At 35.9% G+C, this 22122-nt stretch overlaps 1 protein-coding gene across 4 annotated transcripts in view; it reads right to left on the reverse strand.

The window, feature by feature from the left end:
- Ibtk (inhibitor of Bruton tyrosine kinase) overlaps positions 1-22122 on the reverse strand; it is a 77065-nt gene that overhangs the window by 31494 nt on the left and 23449 nt on the right. For 3 of the 4 annotated variants that reach the window (XM_017800683.2, XM_029568469.1, XM_008843361.3), the window contains 12 exons: positions 21167-21344; positions 19350-19527; positions 17748-18350; positions 16947-17033; positions 15724-15806; positions 15602-15639; positions 15053-15149; positions 9097-9198; positions 6651-6768; positions 3996-4056; positions 3062-3183; positions 1519-1631 (listed from right to left, as the gene is read on the reverse strand). In XM_017800683.2, the coding sequence (XP_017656172.1) occupies positions 1519-1631; positions 3062-3183; positions 3996-4056; positions 6651-6768; positions 9097-9198; positions 15053-15149; positions 15602-15639; positions 15724-15806; positions 16947-17033; positions 17748-18350; positions 19350-19527; positions 21167-21344 (1780 nt within the window). The remainder of the gene's footprint in view (positions 1-1518; positions 1632-3061; positions 3184-3995; positions 4057-6650; positions 6769-9096; positions 9199-15052; positions 15150-15601; positions 15640-15723; positions 15807-16946; positions 17034-17747; positions 18351-19349; positions 19528-21166; positions 21345-22122) is intronic. The other variant, XM_017800682.2, reaches the window with a different exon arrangement.

The following is a 22122-nucleotide window of genomic DNA, read 5'->3' on the forward strand; positions in this document are numbered from 1 at the left end:
AAAGTTAAAACAAAGCTATAAAAACACAGTTGAATAATCATAGAAATCTGGATATAAAATCTAATGGTAGGTCATTATCAATGAATTAACTATTTTTGTATGATAATGGTATTGTGGTTTTATAGGAGAATGTTCTTATGAGATTCATATTAAAGTATGTATAAGAAATCTATAGCATTTACAGAGTAGTCCAAGTGGATCAGTTAAAAAAATGTTTCTATATTAATAATACACACACACACACACACACACACACACACACACACATACTTTGTGTGTATCAAATGTTTGGAAGTAGATAACAAGCAACAGAGCCTGTAAGTAAAAGCAAATCCATACAGGCTGGAACTGTAGCTCAGTGTGGAAAACCGGCCTAGAATGTATCAGTTCCTAGGTCCAATCCTAGTACAAAAGGGAAGTATGGCAGAGAGAGAGGAAGGGAGAAAGCAAAGGAGGGAAGAAAACATGGTAAGTGTCCGAATATAGAGCATATAGGTATTCATAACTATATCTGTGTGTGGGATTTATCTTTTCAGTAAGTTAAAGATTTTCACAATAAGGCTGGCAAGACGGTTTCACAGGTAAAAGTTCTTGCTGCCAAAGTTCAATCCCTGGGACCCAAATAGTGGAAGGAAAGAACCAATTCCTCAAAGCCATCCTCTGACCTCCACATAACATTGTGGCACACATGCACAAACACACACACACACACACAAATAAATGGTTATTTATTAAAAAAAAATCTTCAAAATAAAATTGGGAAAGCAATGAGAAAAGTTACACAACTTTTACTTCCAAACAAGCTCACATAATATCTAGGTATAAAGTTGTTATATAATGTACTATTAGATTCTAAGCTACTTATCCACATAAACGGCACCTTGCTTGGAAGAGAAGCATATCTAATTTGAATCAACATAAAGCTATGTCATATTCTGCCCACCTCTAATCCTTTATGCCACTGAACAGAGGGGCTTTTCCAAAAGTATACATTTTATCCAGCCATATTGTGTTTCAAAAACTCAGCAGCACCCACCCATTGCTATTAGAATAAAATACAAATTCCATACTCTGGCATGTGAAACCCTCCCAATCTGACTGCATCTAACAATCCCCATCCATAGCTTGTGGCTAAGCCCCACTGAAGTACAAACAGGAGAAATGCTCAGTTCAGTCTGCCAATCTACACTCGCATAGCACCCTCTGATTAGCATGCCCATGTGCTTCCTTTTCTTGGTTAACTCTTCAGTTTTCAAGATCCAGTTTGGTATCAGTTTCTTCTAAGAGGTCTGATCTCAGACTACAGGGGGTGCCACTTTCATACTGCCAGAGAAAACTTCAATCAAGCTATTTATCACAATATATTATCACCATCTATAACCTCTGTAAGGACTGTTTTCTTCTTCAAGGGTCCCAGTAGATGGCATGTAACAGTATTTAATGATGTTAAATGAATTTGGTAATAAGCAGAAACATTAAAGATGAGGACTAGAAATAAATGTTAAACTTCCCACTCACCTGCAGATGGTGGAGTCTGAATAATATCTGAAAGGTTGTAACCTCCAGAACTATCTGAGCGCTTCCGTGGCTTCTTTTTAGCTTTTGTTTTTGCCTTCTTAAACATAGTTTCCCTAGGAAAACACATACATACGAGTTACTAATTGACTGAGAGTGAAAAAAGGGGAACTATATTTTTGTTGTTTTACTTTGTTTTTTAGACAGGGTCTCCCTGTAGTCCCAGCTGGCTTGGAACTTATTATGTAGACCAGGCTGGTCTTGATCTCATAGAGTTCTGTCTGCCTTTGCCTCTGGAGTGCTGGGATTAAAGGTATGCTCGATCACCCCTGGCTAGAATTATACATTTAATCATTAGAATAGAGTAGTCTGGTCAAACAGAAACCATGTAAGAACATGCAAACACTAGTCAGACATTCTACATAGAAACTGTCAAATTGTCAGCCAACCCATTTTGTTGAGGGATTCCAAGATGTCAATTTTTGTAGCTCATCATTGGAATCTGAATATGAAATGTCCACCACAGACTCAAGTATTGAAAATGGCCCCAGATGTAGTAAGGCTCGGAGGTAGGGTCACAGGAAAAGACTAGATGACGAGGAGTCTAAATATGTCAGAGTTAATCCACTGATGAGTTCACAGTTTAAATGGGGTTCAGAAGGGAGGTCCTAACTGGAGAAACAAGGTCATGGGAGCATCCCTCTGCAGACAGTATTTTGTGTCCTAGTACCTTTGTTCTCTCTCTATTTCCTGGCCACTGGGGTGAGTAGCACTGCTGGTCACACCCGCCCGGCTATGACCTTGTGTGTTGGGCCTTTTAAAGGCAATGGCTGCACATGGACAGAAACTTCTGAAATGGTGAGACACAATAACTCTTTTTTCCTTTAAGTTGTTTTCCTCAGATATTTTTCACAATACCCAAAAGCTGACCAGTACAGTGATCATCTATTGAAACAGTCAGGGTCTTCAGAGGACTCTCAACGCAGTATCTCGTCTGTGGCTGGTGCATGTTTCTCCGGAGCCTCTCTAGTCAAGCCTCCTCAGAAGACAAATCTGCAGTCTTCTACCACAATGGAGGTGGAACATTCACTTGGCTAAATGGAGTTCAGAAGTGGATCAGGGATCTAGCGCAGCCAAGCACTGAGGGCAGGCTCCATGAACCTGGTTCTACTAACTCCTAAGCACTGCCTAAACTGTGTCAAGTTTTTCTGTATTGTCATTACTATACAGTAGCAACTTTCCTACTTCCAAAGCTATTCCTATTTTCTATTATTGTTTGTTCCTTTCCTATTCTTGCTGCTCAAGTGCAACCTACCTTTTTAAGAGTCTTTACCATAACCTCAGAAGGTGTGAAGGATGGGTAAGATAAATGCGCTTAATTAACCATAATCAACCCGATATGTTATCTGAAGGCTATAGTATTTTTATACTCTATATTAAAATTTTAGACTTAAAAATATTATGTATAATTACTTTGTATTTTATCAAGTCTAAGAAGTATTCAAAGGAAATAGAAGGAAAAAAAAAGCAAGGAAACAGGTCTTACGAATAATTTTGCTCCACAGTTATTTCTTCTTTCAAAAAGACAGCTCCATCCTCTACTTCCAAACAGCTAAGATCTGGTCCATCTTGGTATGGTGTAATGATTCTTCTATCCATTGCTGGGATCTACGGAATTAATGATGTCACTTTTTAAACACAAAATTTGTACAAAGATTTAAAATATAGACAAAAAATACTATTCATTTCAGTTCATGTCATGTAGTAACATTAACTAGAAAAAGTCTAAAATGCCTAATGACTTCCTAACCCTACAATAGGGAAAGGAAAATTTGATTAGATTCATTAAAATGTACATTCCATAAAGTTATGAGAAAAAAAAAAAAAAAACTTGACAAATGTTCGGCTTTATTATCAAGTGTATATTGATCCACTTCTTAGGAGTCATGTGAATACATGATTCTGTACTGTCCTGACCTTTAGTAAATAAAACTGAAATATTAAGAAATTTTTCATTATAAATAAATTAAAAGAGATGCTAATTTTATTATTAAATATATTCAATTTTGATTTTTATGCCTATCTGTGAGATCTGAAAGGAATTTTATGTTCTAATTTCTTATTTCTAAAGATTTATTTTATATTTCTTTATGTGTATTTATGTGTGTGTTTATGTGTGCACACATGTGTGAATGCCTTCAGAGGCCAGAAGAGGATGTGATCCCCTGGAGCAGAGTTATAGGTGGTTGTGAGCTGCCCAACATGGATGCTGGGAATGAGAACTCAGATGCTCTGGAAAAGCAGTATGTACTTTTAACCATTGTGCCATCTCTCCAGTTGCCTGTGTTGTAATTTCTAAAAGTTTGTAATGCATTTGCATCCATTACAAAATTTTCCCATTGTCAAATCTGGTCTAAGATCCTGTTTTAAATGGTAATATCAGACCAATAAAATCTTTACTGAGAAAACATGTATCTTACCATTTTTCGGTAAAATATGGAAAGATCCTTCAAAACATCATCACTTAAAACATCAAGAGACCTGAAAAACAGGAAATAAAAGTCTATCAGGACTCAAATGACTTAGCAGCTATCAAGATTTTCACATATATATTTCAAATTCCTTAGTGAGCAACAAAGTTCTTTTTCAAGTTTACATATACTAGCTACTAAAATTCCTGTTGGAAATAGGTATGGTTATGTGTTACAGATTTAGACAAATATCTTGATAAAACTGAAGCAACTCTTAGGACCAGGAAATCTTCTACTGTAATAAAATACCAAGTACTTACTACCTAGCCTTAATCTTCCACAAATCATTATCCTTCACTGTAGAAGGGGCCCTATACTGATTGAACATTGGCCTAAGTACTAGGGTGTCCAGATCCTATCTAGAATTATCAATACTATCGCGACTCTGAGCAACTCACTTTACCTCTCTAGTGTTAGCATCTTCAGGTATAAAATGATGTTTGGGCTATAGCAGCTATATTCAGGATAAATTTCAAGTCTCTCCCAGGTTCCAAAAGGTACTTTAGGGAGCACTGAAAATTTAAATCAAAGTTTACATTCATATACATGTGTGTATGAGTTTATGCAGACATTCACATATGTATAGTTGTTGATCACAGTACATACATTCACATATAGTTTAAATGTGCGTGTATATTCATATACATGTACTTGTGGTTTATAAAAATGATTTCCACAACTAGTACAAAGCAACTTGCATACTCAAATCTATTTGTATTGTTTTCAACACTTATAGGGTAAATGAATGCATTAATTTATAATGCTACGCAAATTTTAATACAGACCTCTGTTTTTTCATATTCCTACACAGACTGTTCATACTTGCAGTGAAAACATACCAGATTGAGAACAGTTAAGTTCCATACAAAGTTACGTATGTTTACACACAAAATTACAGAGGTATCACTGTAGCAGTCAGTCACAGGACACATCTGTCTCAGGATAATAGCTGAACAATGGAATACATCATTTTCCATTATAATATCTCAGAAAGAGTTGATATTTATTTTATTCTTTGGTTGCCTCTTATCTGGCAAACTAAGTAAAATCTGATAATAAAGAATTAAACCTACTTACAATAGACTCACTAAAGTAATGCCAGAAATAAAATTAAATCCAGACGTAACCAGGTTCTGACTTTCAAATAGCAAATGAATTTTATAATATCTAACAAATTTTTATTTCAATTCGCATTATAAAATATTTTTCACAAAATGATAAAGCTTAAATGGCAAAAGAAGTTTCTGAAGATTAAGTCCTACTTGGCAATCATTAAGAATGTTAGTGATTCAGGAGGGATAGCTAGAGAGATGGCTCAGCAGTTAAGAGCAGCAGCTGCTCTTGCAGAGGACCTGGGTCCAATTCCTAGCACCCACATGGCAGCTATCATCTGTAACTCCAGTTCCAGGGGATTCAATGCGCTTTTCTGACCTCTCAAATTATTATACAACACAGATGCACTTATATACATGCAGACAATACAATTATACACATAAAATAAAAATGATAAAATATTAAAGAAAACTTAATTATTCATCTAAAAAAACAGCATATCATTTTATTTCAATATTTTAGAATAAAAATTATACCAAATTTGAAAGGTGAATTGTTAAGCTGTTACTTGTAATGATCAAGAGTTTCTCAGTTCCTGTCTCCCAAATTATAAAGACAAGTTTCCTAAGTCTTCTAATAAAAGGATATTTAAGAAAACAAATAAGGCTTACATGAAAATTAAATTAATTAATATATGTAACATTTTTGGAATAATACCTCACACATGCTAAGCACTAATTATTGTAACTACTGTAACAAAATACAAAACTAAGTGTATAGTAAGCAGTATTATCTATTATTATTACTCTAAAACAAAATACAGAAACACTAGAAAATACAAAAACACTAAAAGATAAAGCCTCAAAATACAAATTGACAGCAAGGATTCTAATCTCAAGTACCTGCACTCACAAATGCAGTCTCATTTTTCTTACTATTGACTTTACAGTGAGAAATAATAAAGCTTAAATGGCAATTTGATCTTATTTTTTTAAGTATAAAATTTTTCATTAAAAAAGTCATTCCTAGTCAGGAATGATGGTACACATGTATAATCCTAAGGCTTAATACTGTGAAGTCATGGGCTGGAGAGATGGCTCAGGGATTAAGCACATTGGCTGTTCTTGAAAAGAACCCAGGTTCAGTTTTTAGTACACACATGGTGGCTAATAACCATCTCTAACTCTAATTCCAGGCAATCCAACAACACCCTCTTCTGGTCTCTGTGGGCACTGCTCTCATGGTACACTTTTATACATGCAGGCAAAACATTCATACACAAATACTAAAAATTAACTAATTAATTAATTAAAAAGAATGTGAAGCCGGCCCGGGCCATTAAGACACCATTCTCAGTAAAAAAGAATTTTTTAAATCATTTCTAAAACTAGTTGAAGTTTCCAAGGTACCTCTAATTCTAAAGGCTCTGATTCTAGCATTTATCAAATTCTTTCATCCAGGTAAACATGAATTATTCATTTTTAACTACTAGTGCATCTTCTATACACAAATGTCTGTTTTCAAAAGTAATAGCATAGGTACCCAACCAACCTTGCTTCAAGTAAAGCTGCCATATTCAGTCCTATAAACTGTAAACAAGACAGTTTCAACTGTTCAGCATTGTACATTGCTGCAAATTCCAGTAGCATAGCAGCATTCTTAAGGGTAACTAAGGAGAAAGTGGATTTGCAAAATTAGATGAAAGGCATGTTACTACAATACATGAAATACATGACTAAAGTACTAAGATTTCAACATTTAAACAAGAAAACAAACTATTCTCTTAACAAAAAACAAATAATACTGGGGCAAATATAGAAATGATTTTCCATCACAGTATGCCAAAGTAATTTTAACAGACTGATTTTTGAGGGGGAAAAATTCAGCTCACACACACAAAAATTTTAATGAAAACGAAATACAGAAAGGGTATTAGTGTCACTAATTTTAAAGCAAATGCTGAAGAAAAATTACTTTCTTCCTCCCAACATCCTTTGACTATTTCTAACTTTTACCAGTGAACAACTTTCCTTTTCATTTATACAGTACAGAGCAGGTAATCCTTTTTAAAACTATAAACACAAGTAAATGAAGTGGTATACTGTAATCCTATAACTTGAGAGGTTGACGTAGGACTTCCATGAGTTTGAGACCAGCATGGTTTATATAGCAAGATTTTGTCTCAAAACAAGTAAATAATATCAATAACAAATTAAAACAGATACTAAATTTAAGAGAAACTGCTATATTAATTCTATAAAAAGATTCATCATCTATCTGTCTATATGGGAATAAAATCTATATATGAAAATATATCTAAATTTTAGTAATTATTATGTATGCTAGAGCAGAATCTGATACACTGTATAAGAGTCAAGGTTTAGTAACAAGTCTAGTAATTTTATATGTCAAGTACTGTTTGGCTAGAAACCCTCCAAGAATAGTCCATCTGCATGTAACAGCTTCCTAAAGCTCTTTCTTATGCTGAGTTCCTGCCATTAGGAACACAGCTCATTTATAGATCTGTCTTCTTCCATTTCTTTTTTCTTTCTCCCCTAGACTTTGTCAAAAGCTGCAACTACAGTCAATAGCCGTGACTAATCTAAAATTTTTGACTGATAATGCAAACATCTCACAGAACTAATGAAACGAGATCACACAGAATTGTCTAGTTAGGGGGGCCTGAAAGACGACTCAGTGGTTAAGAGCAATGGCTGCTCTTGCAGAGGACCAGAGTTCAATTCCCAGCATCCCCATGGCAGCTAATAGTCTCTAACTCCAGTTCTGGGAGGTCTGATGCCCTCTTCTGGCCTCCATGGGCACTGCATGACACAGGTGCACTTACATACTTGCAGGCAATACACACAAAATAATAAATAAAATATTTTTTAAGAAGAATTGTCCAGTTAGGAACGATATGCATCAATACACTATAGTAAGAAAACAGGATTCTTCAGAGCCCTTCTGCTAGGCATTTATCTATCAGTAAAGGTGACAGTGCAGCAGGGACCACAGAAGACTATCACAGGAGGCCAGGAGAGTCCACTAACCAGTAGGAATATCACCGACCTACACGTATACTGCATACCTAGTCTGTGCTGAGTCCCTTACTGTAATATGTTTCTTTTCTTGTTTATTGAAAGAAAATCAAGGCTGTTGCTTTCTTTTTGTTAACTAAAAAGATGGGCCACAGCACTCAAAAACACAAAAGAGTTATGGAAGCATCTATCAAAATCAGAAATATTCGACAGGCACTTCTTCCATATTTCCTACAGCACCAACAGAGCAAAACAAATATAAAGTTGAAAAGCAAAAAAACTTGCACAGAGGACTAAGAAATGCAACTTTCATACCAAAACAAACAATTCTAAGCCTCTGGTGGGGAAAGACAGAGGGAGAAGGTACACAAAGGCCACCATGACACCGTCCAAAAGTCCAGTAACAGAGTGTCAGAAGGTGAAAAAGGTGAGCAACACAGTGAAGGGGAGCAATTCTGACAGACTGAAGGGTTAAGACATAAAAGTCAATTAACAAGTAAAAATCAACTTTTATTTCTAAGTTGAATGTTTAGGAAAATAGCTAAATAAGTAAAATAACAAACAGCAAATGATTAGAAAACAGATGAGATTTGTTAGCAGAATTACGTAAAATTCCCAGCAAATAGTAGAAAATGGATAGGTAAAAACAGGGATGCAATCAAGACCAGAGCAAGGATAAAAAATCCTACTTTCACACGTTCACTACTGAAATTCCCTAGCAAATTTGATGGCATATTCATTCTTCATGGTTTTATTGCATTGCAATAAAAATATTCTTTAAATCTAGGATGTACATATTTTCACTTAGCTCTGAGTTAAGAATGTATGAATGTCTTAATTTTTTTTAAAGGTACCCAAAAATGATATGTTTCACAATATTGTTATTATAATAATGTCAATGACTTAGTAACATTAGATCAATCTGAAAAAAACAATAATACTAATTTAAAATTACTCACGTTTTTCAGTTAATGCCACTTCACAAATCTCCTTTAATCGAGTTATCAGAAGCTGATCAGCCACTACAAGAACACTACAAATAAAATCCACATTTTGAGATTCTAACAAGAGAAAAGGAGAAGAAAAGGTATTATTCTGTAACCAATATAACTAATAAAGGAATTAAGAAATTATGGAAAAGAGAATTATTTTTTCTACATTTTGGAATGGCAACTACGACAAATCAAAAATACATCAAAATATTCTTGTCTTTTAGTTGGACAACTGCAAAAAACTATACCAAATGCCTTGGTGTCTTAATTTCTTTTCCTACTGCTGTGAGAAAATGCCCTGGTGAAGCAACTAAAAGGAGAAGGGTTGTCCTGGCTCCTATTCCAAGTACAGTCATCCAGCAGGGAAGCAAGGCATCAGGAGCTTCCAGTGTCTGGTCATACCAGGACCAAAGACAAAGAGTGCAGTGACTGCATGCTGCTGGCCTGTCCCCTTCCACAGTTCAGGATCCTAGTCAGGGAATGGTGCCTCCCCATAAAGGACACTTCTTCCCACCTCAATTAATGTTCTTCTTATCTCAATATCATCAGGATAATCCCCCACCAGCATGTCCAGCAGCCCATCTCCCCAGTGATCCTTCTGTCAAGCTGACAATTAACACTGACCACTGCAGCACCTGGGACCATAAACCACTAAGTTGAGGTGATTAGTTCAATGCAGAAGGCTATTAGTAGAAGGCTATTAGAATGCCTGATTTGCTTATAATTTCCCATGCTGTACAGAAATATTTCTCAAACTAATAAATAAAAAGTCAAGTGTCAACATCATACTTAAATACATATTAATACATACACATACACATACACACACACACACACACACACGCACACACACAGGACACAGGTATATGGGGGTAACTCATGACTTTTTTATTTAAAACAGAATCTGTCATCTAGTGATACTTAAAAACAAAAAAACTACAGGAGTTCCTCAATTTAAAATAACCTTCTTAATCCAAAGTACTACCGATTAATGGCCCTAAACAATTAGCCCTAAGCAACTTCCAAATAAGCAAACAAGAAGAAAAAAGTAAAAAGGAAGAGGAGGAAAAGGAAAACAGGAGCCAAAAGTAAAAAGTAAAAATAATCGTGAATATGTTTCACAGCAGTCTAGAAATCAACCAAAGGCTTATAGTAATCTGGGGTAGGTTTTCAGGAAAATTGAACGAATCTTGGGCCAAGCAAGGAGATTTAGAACATAGCACTTTTCCCGTTCATAATTCCCTCTCCACTTTACATAGCAGTACAAGTTGAATTATCCCTAAACCCAAATACAAAATATAAAATCTTTTGAGTGCTGACATGGCACCACAAGCGGAAAATTCCACAGCTGACTTCATGTGACAGGACACACATAGTCCAAATGAAGCAAAGTTAAGAACAATGGCTACAATTACTTTCAGACCATACACAGACAGACAGACAGAGACCATACATGAAACAGTGAATGTCATGCTTAGGCTTGAGTCTCATCCTCAAGATATCTCATTTGTATATACAATCCCAGAATCTAAAAAATGATGGGGAACACTACAATCAAAGAACTACCACCATCTGCCCTGTCTGCTCTTCCCCCAAATCCCTCAGAAAGGCTTGCATTTCTTTGCCCAGACTCAAGTCTGCCAGCTGAGAGCAGCCTCTGCCCTGAGTCATTTTACACTGCAGCTGCTGAGACAATTGTTAATGAAAAAAAAAAAAAAATTAAAACAAACTAAAAGAGAAAACTTGGAAGACAGATGATTAGGGAAACTTGGAAGACAGATGATTAGGGACTGAATGCTTGAATTCCCTCAAAATTCTTCTGTTGAAGTTCTGTTATTTGGAAATTGGACCCACAAGGAAGTGATTAAATGAAATGAGGCCCTACTCCAACAGAATTAGTGTCCTTCTAAGGGGGGACTTCAGAGACCTTGTTTGCTCCCCACACACATGCATCAAGGAAAGGTCATGTGAGGACATAGGAAACCAATAAGCACTCCCTTATTCTAGGATATTCAGTTTAAGAAAAAAAAAGGATTTGTTGTTTAAGCCATTCAGCCTATGCACTTTGCTTTGGTAGCCTGAGCAGACCAGCACTGAAGTGTGAAGGAGGTTCCAGAAGAGTTCTAATATATCCCTGTGACGATAACTACACATACAGAGAGCTGTACTATACCTAAGAAGCTTCTGAAGCTCTTGACTCTTACTTTAAAACCTTAAGTTCAAGCTCTGTACAAGAAGGAAGGGAGACACAGCTGTGAACTGCCTGTCAAAACTTTGATGACATGTTCCCAGCACATGCAGAGAATCTCTTGATAAAAGCTTAAAGATTTATTGGTTCTAAATACATTAAGAGAAATACAACGCTTACATCACTAACCCAATCAAGCAGCTTCAGTGATTAAACACGACAAAAAACAGAATTTATAGGATTGGTTCAGAAAAGTCACTATACAAATAACAAAAACCTTATGCATGGAGGACATTTGATTTCTAGAATTGCCACACTATAAATACTGAAATGTTCAGTTTCCAACAAAAAAAAAATGTAAAAGAGGCAGAACTGCATAGAAAGTTGCAGATACAAGTATAATCCCTCTATAAGAAAAACAGCCAAGAGAAACCATCCCTAAAGAACTCAAGATTTTGAACTTATTAGATATATTAACTACTTTAAATATGTACAAAAATCTAAAGCAAACAATGTTTTCCAAAAAATGAAACAATTATCTAATAGGAATAGAAATTTTTAAAAAATGATGCCTTCTTCTGACCTCTGCAGACATTGCATGACACGGGTGCATTTACATACCTGTAGACAATATACTCATACACATAAAATAAAAATACTTTAAAAGAAAATACAAAGAGTCCAAAATGCTCTTAAAAGAGAATATAGTGTGAGGGATCAAATCTTTCACCCTCAATCAAAGCAATAGAAATCAAGCATGGCGGCACTGGTAAAGGTGACATGCAGATGAAGGCATGGAACAGACAGGCCAGAAACAAACCCTTACACTAACACCTGATTCCCGACAAAAGCACCCAAACCATTCAATGGAGAAATAAGTCTTTTCAGCAAATGGTGCTAGAATAATCAGACATACACATGTAAAGAAGGAAGCTAGACCCTTGTCTCATAACACTATAAAAGTTAATAATCACTCAATTACAGGAGATGTCACAGGGGTAAGGGGTGGGAAAAATAAGGAAACGATGATCCAACTGTACAAACTTCAGGCTATAAGATCAGCAAGTAAGTTCTAGGGACTGAATATGCTGCATGGTGACTAGTGTTTAAAAACTCTTACACTAACACCTGATAATCTGAAATGTGCTGAGAGAGAGTCTAGCCTTCACATCCCAGCAAAAAACATAATGACATAAAATGCATATGCTGGTTAGCTCAATTGTTGAATCACTTCAGTGTAATGTATACCAAACATCTTATGTTTGTATAGCTTGAATACAAATGCCAATTATAACTTAAAGCAGGGAAAATGGACACAAAATGAAAAGACCTAAATATGAGAGACAGAACTATAAAACAAGGAGGAAAACAGGGATGGAGACTTGCCATAACTAAGATTTTCAATGATTCATTTTTGTTAATTTTTTATTTATTATTTTTATTTTATGTGTATGCATGTATTGCCTGCATGTAGGTAAGTGCACCCATGTCGTGCAATGCCTGCGGAGGTCAGAAGAGGCTGTCAGAGACCCTGGGACTGGAGTTACACAGTTGTTAGCTGCCATATGGGTGCTGGGATTCGAACCCTGGTATTCTGCAAGAGCAACCAGTGTTCTTAACTGCTGAGCCATTTCTCCAGACCCCTCAGTGATTCTTATAACACCAAAAGATGAATAAGATAGGTAATGTGGATGTCAATAACATTTTAAAAAATGTTTCAAAAGGCACTATCAAGAAAACGAAAACACAGCCCACAAAACAGGAGGAAAATCAAGAATCTTAAGGGACTAGTATCCAAAGTATATAATGTCTTGTTAAAACAAAAAAATAATTTAATTAAAAATGGCTCAAGCATTTAAATTTGTTTCAAAGAAGATACACAAATACATAAAGCACGTAAAAGTTGTTCAACATTGAGGAATGCTAACTAAAGCCATGTCATACTGTGTCACATTCACTTAGGGTGGTTATAGTGGAAAAGATAGACATTAGCAAGTATGGGCAAGGATGTGGAGGAGAAACCAGAACCTTTACACATGGCTGATGAGAAGATTAAAGTGACACAATAAGTTTGTAGAGTTTGGCAGGTCTTAAAAAGCTAAGTGGGAGTTACCATATGACCCAGGGTTTCTACTCTAAGGTACATGCTTAAGGGAAATGAAAACCCAGGCCTGCATAAAAATTTGTGCATGACTTCATAGAAGCAATGTTCATAATAATAAAGACAAGAACACAAAAACCAAGTGTTCGTCAGCTTACAAGTGGGTAAATAGAAGACGGACATCTTTATAATAGTGAATACTTGTTAACAGGTCATAATGAAGCGCAGGTACATTCATGCTGCAACACAAATGGCCTTGAAAACCTGGTGTTAGGAAGTTAGACACTACCCCAGAATGTTCCATCTTCTGTACATGAGATAGCCAGAGTAGACAAATCCACAGAGATGGAAAGCAGATCAGAGATTACTGGGGCCTAGGGATGAGGGAGGCTGGGAAAGTGTCTGTTACTGAATATATGTTTTCTTTGAGAGTAATGAAAATACAGTAAAATTTGAAAAAATGAAAACTGCACTATTTGTATATGTTAACAAAATGACTTAAATATTTTAGAAGTGTGCAATTTATGTGATGCTTTAACAACTGACCATAATTCCAGTTCCAGGGGATCTGATACCTTCTTCTGACCTCCACAGGCACTGAACAATCTGGGTGTACCTATACTCAGGCAGGCAATACACTCATACTCATAAAATAAAAACAGCAAATTTTACAAAAGAAAAAAAATCAAGAAAAATAGTCTCAGCTATACACTCAAGAGTATAAACCTTCAGAAACATTGAACCCCGTTTCCCTAACAAAGACCACCCAGATTTCTTCATATGGATTCACATGCTACTTTCTCATAAAGACCCACCTTCTTTTTAGAGAATTACTCTGCTTAATTATATTTGTTTTCTTACACAGTTTTATTCTCCACTAGATTGTTTCCTTTTTATTTTTTATCTGTTCAGACTGTATGTATGTTAAGCGCACCCTTGGGTACAGAGTCCACAGAGGCCAGAAGAAGGTATCGGATCCCTTGGTACTGGAGTTAAGGATGGCTGTTAGCAGCCATGTGGGTGCCAGGAACAGAAGCCTGGTCTTCTGCAAGAGGAGTCAATGCTCATATCTGCTAAGTCATCTCTCCAGTCCCCAGTTATAACTTTCTTGAAAACAGTCTTCACTTTTTTTTACTCCTCAATGTAGTGTATTGGGAATAAAAATCTAACAGTGTAATGAATACCACAGAAGACTCAGAGCAACTCCAATAATTCTAGGCACTAGTAGCTAAAACAGTATTTTGCTTGATAAAGCATATACACTTACTCCCTTCATGAATTTTCTTCAGTTATTAACCCATTTTTTCCACTTCTGATATATTGTTAAAAGGGAGAAGATACAAAGGGAATTTGTCAAAAACTATATGCCCTGTTGCCAATTCATTTATCTCAACCACAGAAGTATCCAGAGAGAAAGAACTTCTAGAGCTAATTTCAGCCACATACAATTATTAAATGAAGGGGCAAAGAAAACATTCTTCTTCTACTTATTACTCATAACCATCTCTTTCACTCATTTATGTATTTTAAATGAAGCCTCTAAAGACAGTTCATTCCAAGTAGAAACTAAGATTCACATTAATTTTGTCACCATTCTATTATATCTAAAACAGCTGAAGTTTCCTCGCTAGTACCTTTTATCAGCAGAGCTTCATCAGTGTAGAGGTAGTCCAAAATCACTCTCAGGACCTCAGAACGTACTGGCATTTCCAGAGCGGCACCACTCGAAGCCTAATGGACAGAAGAAGGTAAAGTGAAATCATTCACCGGAAACAAGAGAACACTAGCATATTCTAATTGAGGTTACTGATACAAACATTTTTTACAGGACATTACCTCAAAGACATTTGAACATAAAATTTATAAAACATAAGTCTAAAATGAGACATTGAATTTTAAAATATAACATTAAAAAAAGAACACAGAAAAATTCAGAAAACAAGACATATATACTCCTAATGCATGCCTAAATAATGTGAAATTTTGAGTTTTAAGCAGCTTCATACCAACAATTCTGACTTCCAAGTGTTGGTATCTTCTAGCAGGCATAAACAGAAATAAAAGTTCAACAAAAAAAGAAATGCAGCTCTAACCTAAAGTACCAAGTTCAGTTCTTAATTTCTTTATGCGTAATTTCCCCAACACAGAAAGAAGTACATGTGAACTTTCTACATAAAGCTTACCTCAATCCACGAGCTACTCAGCATACTATGAAAATACTCTGGAATGAAAGGAGTGCACTGCAGTCAGAACACTGAGACAACACTGAAGCAAACACTCGGCAGCAAAGCAAACCTGTACCTACCAAGTCTAGCACAAAGGACACATTTATGACAAGGATATTCCTTTCCATCCACTGATTTCATGATAACATCACACAGAAATGAACTGGAAAAAAGAGGGTCAAATCAACAAAGATTGGTTTCTTTGCATACTTCAATATACACACACACATACATGTAATCAATATATACATGCGTATCTTAAAGGATTTAGCTTAACTTTAGATTTTTCTTAGTTAAAAGGTAGAAAGAATAAAACTATTCATGGATATACACGCAAACAATGTAGCTCATCTCTCTATCTCAGGGGAGAAAATAATGATCAAATAATAAAAAACATTCGAAAAGGAAACTGAATATGAAACTCAAAAAAACCTTCCTTTGATTTTGCTTTTGAATTGCCAGCAAAGTATTAATGACAGTAAAGTGGCATTATATTTAAAGTTCTTTAATTCCCTACTTGAACATCCTACTCTATGTGAAGCGGTTTAGAAATTTCCACTTTCTCTTCTTTCAAAACTTTCTATCTAGGAAGTAATTAGCACAAAATGTTTAAGAACATATTTAGCATATTTATTTCTGAAAACAGTATACTAAACAAAATCGTGGTAGTAGTAACGAAAAAGCATAAGTACTCTGGTTGTGGAAGGGAGAGGGGACTATACAAAATCCTACTTATAAAAAGATGGTAAATTTGGGGGGGCTGGAGAGATGGCTCAGCAGTTAAGAGCACTGACTGCTCTTACAGAGGACCCAGGTTCAATTCTCAGCACCTAAACAGTACCTAACAACAACGATGATCCCAACTTCAGTTCCAGATGATACAATGCCCTCTTTTGACCTCCAAAGGCATTGCACAACATGGGTACACTTTCATACTTCCAGGCAATACACTCATACACATAAAAAAAAACAACAGATAAGATATTTTTTAAAAGATAGTAAATTCAGCAAGGTGTGATAGCAAAAAGACCGAAAAAAAAAAAAAAAAGATAGTAAATTCAAGTAAGAAAACACAAAAAAATTAAAAACCCCTCCCTTCATTTGAATAGAATCAGAAAGAATGAGTTCCTTCAGTGATCTGTTGAGCAGTTAATGTTTTTGTCTATTAGGTCAACAGCTCCCTCAATATTCCAAGAAATGAAGACTGTATACACATCCTGTCCATAGGCATGGAGAAGAACTCCACTTCACACTGTTCATTCAAATCTAAGTAAGAAATGCTGGTCTTCATTCACTAACTTACCATTTTTTTTGACTTAGCTTCAATTTATTGCCAGTTTTCTTTGCAATAACATTAATTTTTTCATTTTCAAATCTGACTCCATCTAACCTATTAAGGAAAAAACATAAATTAACAACGGGGAGATATATTCCTCTCCCAAGAAAAATACACAAGAACAAAAATCCAACAAACAAAACTAATAAAATGGTTAACATTATCGTTGGCAAATCACAAATCAAAGCTGTAACTCAAAGCCTTTCAGTATTTTCAAAGAGGAAACATGGGCCACGTCTCTCCCTGCTTCAGCCCTACAACAAAAGCTGTACCACCACAGTAATACAGCTCCCTTACAAAAGAGGCTATCAAAGCTGATTTATAATGTGACAGATGCTGTAAGGCACTTTACAGATGCTACATGACAACCCTTTCCCAACAATATGATTCACCTACCATTTTACACTGATAAACTGAAGTCCAGAGAAATTTCCCCTAGCAAGTATTAGTAGAGCTAAGTGGCATACACTGTATAGGTCTAACACCAAAGATCTTCCTAGCACGCAATACCACTTGGCACTCCAAATCCCCGTTATACACTCGCACCACAGCACTGAATCCACCAACACCTTTCCTCTCCTTTAACATTTAAATGAGGAAGTCCTCTGGTGATACATCTACCGAGAAAGAGCAGTGAGAGAAGAGATACAGCCCTGTGCAGCCCCAGGGAGAAATAACAAGAGAGATGGGAGTGGCAAGAACAGGAAGGGCCAGTGAGAAGGAAGGCTGGGTGAGAGCCCTCCGGGAACACCGCCAAGGAAATCATACCTGCCACTCAGATTACTGAGGCCAAATTTCTTTGCAACATTTTGCAACATCTTGACAGGATCATCTTCACTAGCACTTCTTCCCTTTTTAGAAGATTTGGGTTTGCCTTTCTGCTTTTCACTAACTGTGTGAGCTTGGCTACTTTTGTAGACCTCAAACGCCGACTTCTGGGTCTCATCCTCAGGGCAATTCATCGTATTCATAAGAGAATTCAGGGAGCCCTGATATTCTTCTGACTTTTTGTTTATGAATATCCTTGGCTTAAAACCATGAGTTAAAAAGTCACAAGTATCTGTATACATGAATTGTAAAAGGCATTCAAACAAATCAGGATGAACCTTCTCCACCACAAAGAGATGGCACCCTGCAGAATCTTCCTCTTTCCGGTACACATCTGAGACTTCCAAGGGAGTACCATCTGAAAGAAACAATTTCTGGAAAAAGTCAGAACGCACAGCCAAAACATATTTATGAGCAGGGAAGGTTCTAGTGCCAACTTGAAATGTCACATCGTGAATGTTGTCCATTTCATCTGTCTCCCTCAAGAGTTTGCCAAATTCTTCAAAAAAGGATGATGAAGACACAGCTGGAATTTCATAAAGGCTAGAAATGAAACAAAGACAATTATTACTTTGAAGAAAATGAGGAAAAGGACCCAAGACGATTAATTCCCTTGAAAATGTAATGTTTTGCATAAACTTAGAAACTTTCAAATTTGGCATTTTCTAAAATTCGAAAGTATCACAAAAAAAGCTTAAATCAGTATGTCAACCTTAAATATTTTTCCTTCTCATATAACTTTATACAACATAACTAAAAACAATAAAAAATGAGTAAAGTTCCCAAATCTTTCTTCTTTTACATAACTTACTGTACAAGTGAAGAAAAGCCAAAAACTAAGAAAATACTCCAGGTCACAAATCAAAGAACAAGTCAAACACTTAAGAGAAAACATGTACAATTAGTCTACAAGCCTGATTCCCTCAGTACTGTACAAGTGCCATCACACCCTCTCACTATACAGTCACCCAACCAAGAGGGCAGATGTTCTTGGTTGGCCTTGGCCTGAGGGATGTCCTAGCATGATACTTCCCTGCTAAAACTGGGGGCCCTGGAAACCAGAATCTGGTCACTCTTCCCCTTCCACAGTGCCACTGATGTTAATCTCTCTCTATTGATGTGACGTGAACATTTTCACTGGGATTCTATCTTACATGTGACCACATCACTCTTCTTTTGTCAGTTCTTATCACATTCATGGGTGAGAGATTTTTGCAAACTACCTAAGAAATATTTATAATACACTTTCCAGAATCTGAGAACCTCACATATACTATACAGCACTAAAGACAGACTCTGTATAGACATGGCCATGTATCCTCAGTGTTTGCAGTACCAATTTATAAATGAAAGGGAGCACATATCAGTCCCAGTATAACAAATAATCCCTATTATTTCCCACATAACATGTTCATTTATTTAAGGTCTCTACAGATCTTGGTAATACCTCCTCAAACAAATCTGCATCAGGAGCTACTGAAGACAAAAGAAAATCTAATGATTATTCCTTCTAAAAATAAAATATATCAAAGACAATAATACCTTGTTTTAGGGTCTGACTGTAGGATTGCAAAGTTGCATCCACTTGGGTCTGTGCTGACACTAACAGCTCTATGGGCAAAAGTAAGTTTCTCTAGTCGAATTCTTTCATACACACTATTTGTATCAGAGACACAAGACACATCTGATGAGGAATGATGTAGGTTTGGTAAAATGTCTGCTAAAAAGAAAACAAATAAGCTGTCATTAATCAAGGCTTTACTGAAATTGTTAAAGAGATTTAGGAGTGACTGAAATAAAATATGATGTAAAAATACAGAAGTATTCTTTCATACACATTAAATCCTTTGACGAACTTAGGTCCCCTCCATCTTCAACACAATATTATACTATGTACTTGTTACACTGCACAGAGAACTTTCAGTGTTAGCCATGATTTCATCTCCCAACAAACACATCATCCACACTGCAAGCAGTGTTATCTTTCAAAAAGGAAAACCTATACATGTTAGCTTTGTATAAATTCAGTGTCTTCATGAACTGCCTGCACATTTGATCCCTCCCTCCTTTCTCCTGCACAGACTCAGCAAACACCTGAATGACCCTACCACGTGCTACCATGATCACCAGTATGAAGCAGCAATCGGTAGGACAGACATGTCTGACCCTCGTTAAGTGTAATCTAGCAGAGAAAACAGACATTAAACAAATGACCGCGGAATTACAAATCAAATCCAGGCTAGGAAAGCAAAGTATATAATGCTTCCACGTAGACACAGCACGTACAAAGAAATGATTCTGGCTGTAGCACAAACTTTCACAGTAAAGACTCTTTATTAATTTAAGTTCACAGAAACAAAATAAAAGATAAAAGGTTGAGACTGCAGCAATCAATCAGGAGGGAAAAAGGAAAGATTTCAAAATAATTTAAAACACGCCTTTAATCCCAGCAACCTCTGTGAGTTCAAGGCCAGCCTGGTCTACATATTGAGTTCCAGATCAGCTGGGACTACAGGTAGACCCTGTTGCAAAAAGACCAAAAAAAAAAAAGACAAGAGTAACAAAACTTGGTGACTGATTAGAGGTAAGAGAGATGGGAGCCCACCCATTAGGACAGACACCAAAAGCAGCTGTGGGAGAATGAGGTGGTAAATTCTGTTTCGGATCACTAAAATAAGACAAATGTTCTACAGACTTCCAGACTTTACAAGACAAACCTGTGCTATGGTTACTCTCTAAAATTCAGTCTAGTTCAGTCTTATGACTTACTAAATTTCCTCTAACATTCAGTCATTCCAATCTCTGTGCTCTTAAGAAACCTTTGTGGATAGTACTATCTAATTCAGTGATACGCTTCAAATATTTAAAAACATCTCTATTGTTCTACACATGTGAGTGCCTGGGAACGGGTTCACTTATATATTTTTCTATCAGTAAAGCACTGGCACACAGTAAATATATATATCTTACATGGTTAAAGACATCAATCATGTGTAGAGAAATAAAACACAACGAATCAATAAATTATGTGAAATTAATCATTTAGGACTTTATAATTTGAAGACTACATCTCTAATTTTCAGAGTAATCATAAATGATCTTAATGTATATTTTAAGAATTTAACAGCTAACTTACTCATGCAAAAGATGAAGAACTACAATGTGCCAGGAAATAAGCCAAATGTTAAAGACACAGGAACACCCAGCCTCCTGCCATCAATGATCTTATAGTCAACAGCAGACAGGCATTAAACTATCACAAAGATAAATGCATAAAAGCCCAGAGGGTAAACCAAGCAATGACTGCCAAATTAAAGGCTAACTGAAAAGTACTCTTATGCGCTGTCACACAGACTGACCTTTCTTTTCAGAATTCTTTCTTTTTCCTTCAAACCATTTCCCTTTAAATCCTTCCCCATCCTGGGTGACAAACAGAACTTCATTTCTATTTAAAGCAATATCAGAAATTAACACCTGGCGAGGATAGGCCCATCGGCATTGCTTCAGAGAACTGTGGACTGATCTCCAGCAAAATACCTGAAATGACCAAATGACAGCACTGAACAAGCAAAATCTAAAGAAAATATAACACTGTCAGAATAAAAGCTCTAGAATGTTTCATTGATTATTCTTCCATGAAAAAAAAAAAAGATACTACAAAAGTCAGTATGATTTCTAAGATCTATATAAGGAAACATGAAATACTGAAATTCATTCTAACAGCATTCTCCCTAAGGAGATGTAATTTTCAGTATGACTTGCTAAAGACAAATAGTTCTGCTAGATTATTGTAGAAAATTAAAATGTTATAGCTAAAACTTAAATGTCAGTTTCTTGTAATGATCTATTTATCAAAAGATTATAAATTACCAAAATAAATCCAACTTTACTCTTAAAAGATCTCTTTTGAGGGTTAAAAACACATTCAATTTTATGTCTTACAGGGCTTATACTGAGTTCAATATTGTAGAACTGTATTGATTCAACAGCGAACCTAGAAATTTCATAGCCACTTTTGAAGGAGCTGTGTCTTTGCTCTGGAAACTGTTATTGGGCATGTTAAAGCTGTAATGATATGCTTCTTCTAAAAAAAAATAAAAAAATAATATTAAAAAAATGTAGGAAACAACATATCTTGAAATGGAGATCTTCTTTAAAGGGTAAAAACTCATTCAATTTTATATCTTACAGGGCTTATACTGAGTTCAATATTGCATAACTGTATTAATTCACCTGTGAACCTAGAGATTTATAGCTACTTGTGAAAGAGATGCGCTCCTGCTCTGGAGTGTGTTACTGAATATGTTAAAGCTCT

The sequence above is a fragment of the Nannospalax galili genome, unplaced genomic scaffold (assembly GCF_000622305.1).
Source record: "Nannospalax galili isolate Female #2095 unplaced genomic scaffold, S.galili_v1.0 scaffold1220, whole genome shotgun sequence".
Classification (NCBI taxonomy): Eukaryota; Metazoa; Chordata; class Mammalia; order Rodentia; family Spalacidae; genus Nannospalax; species Nannospalax galili.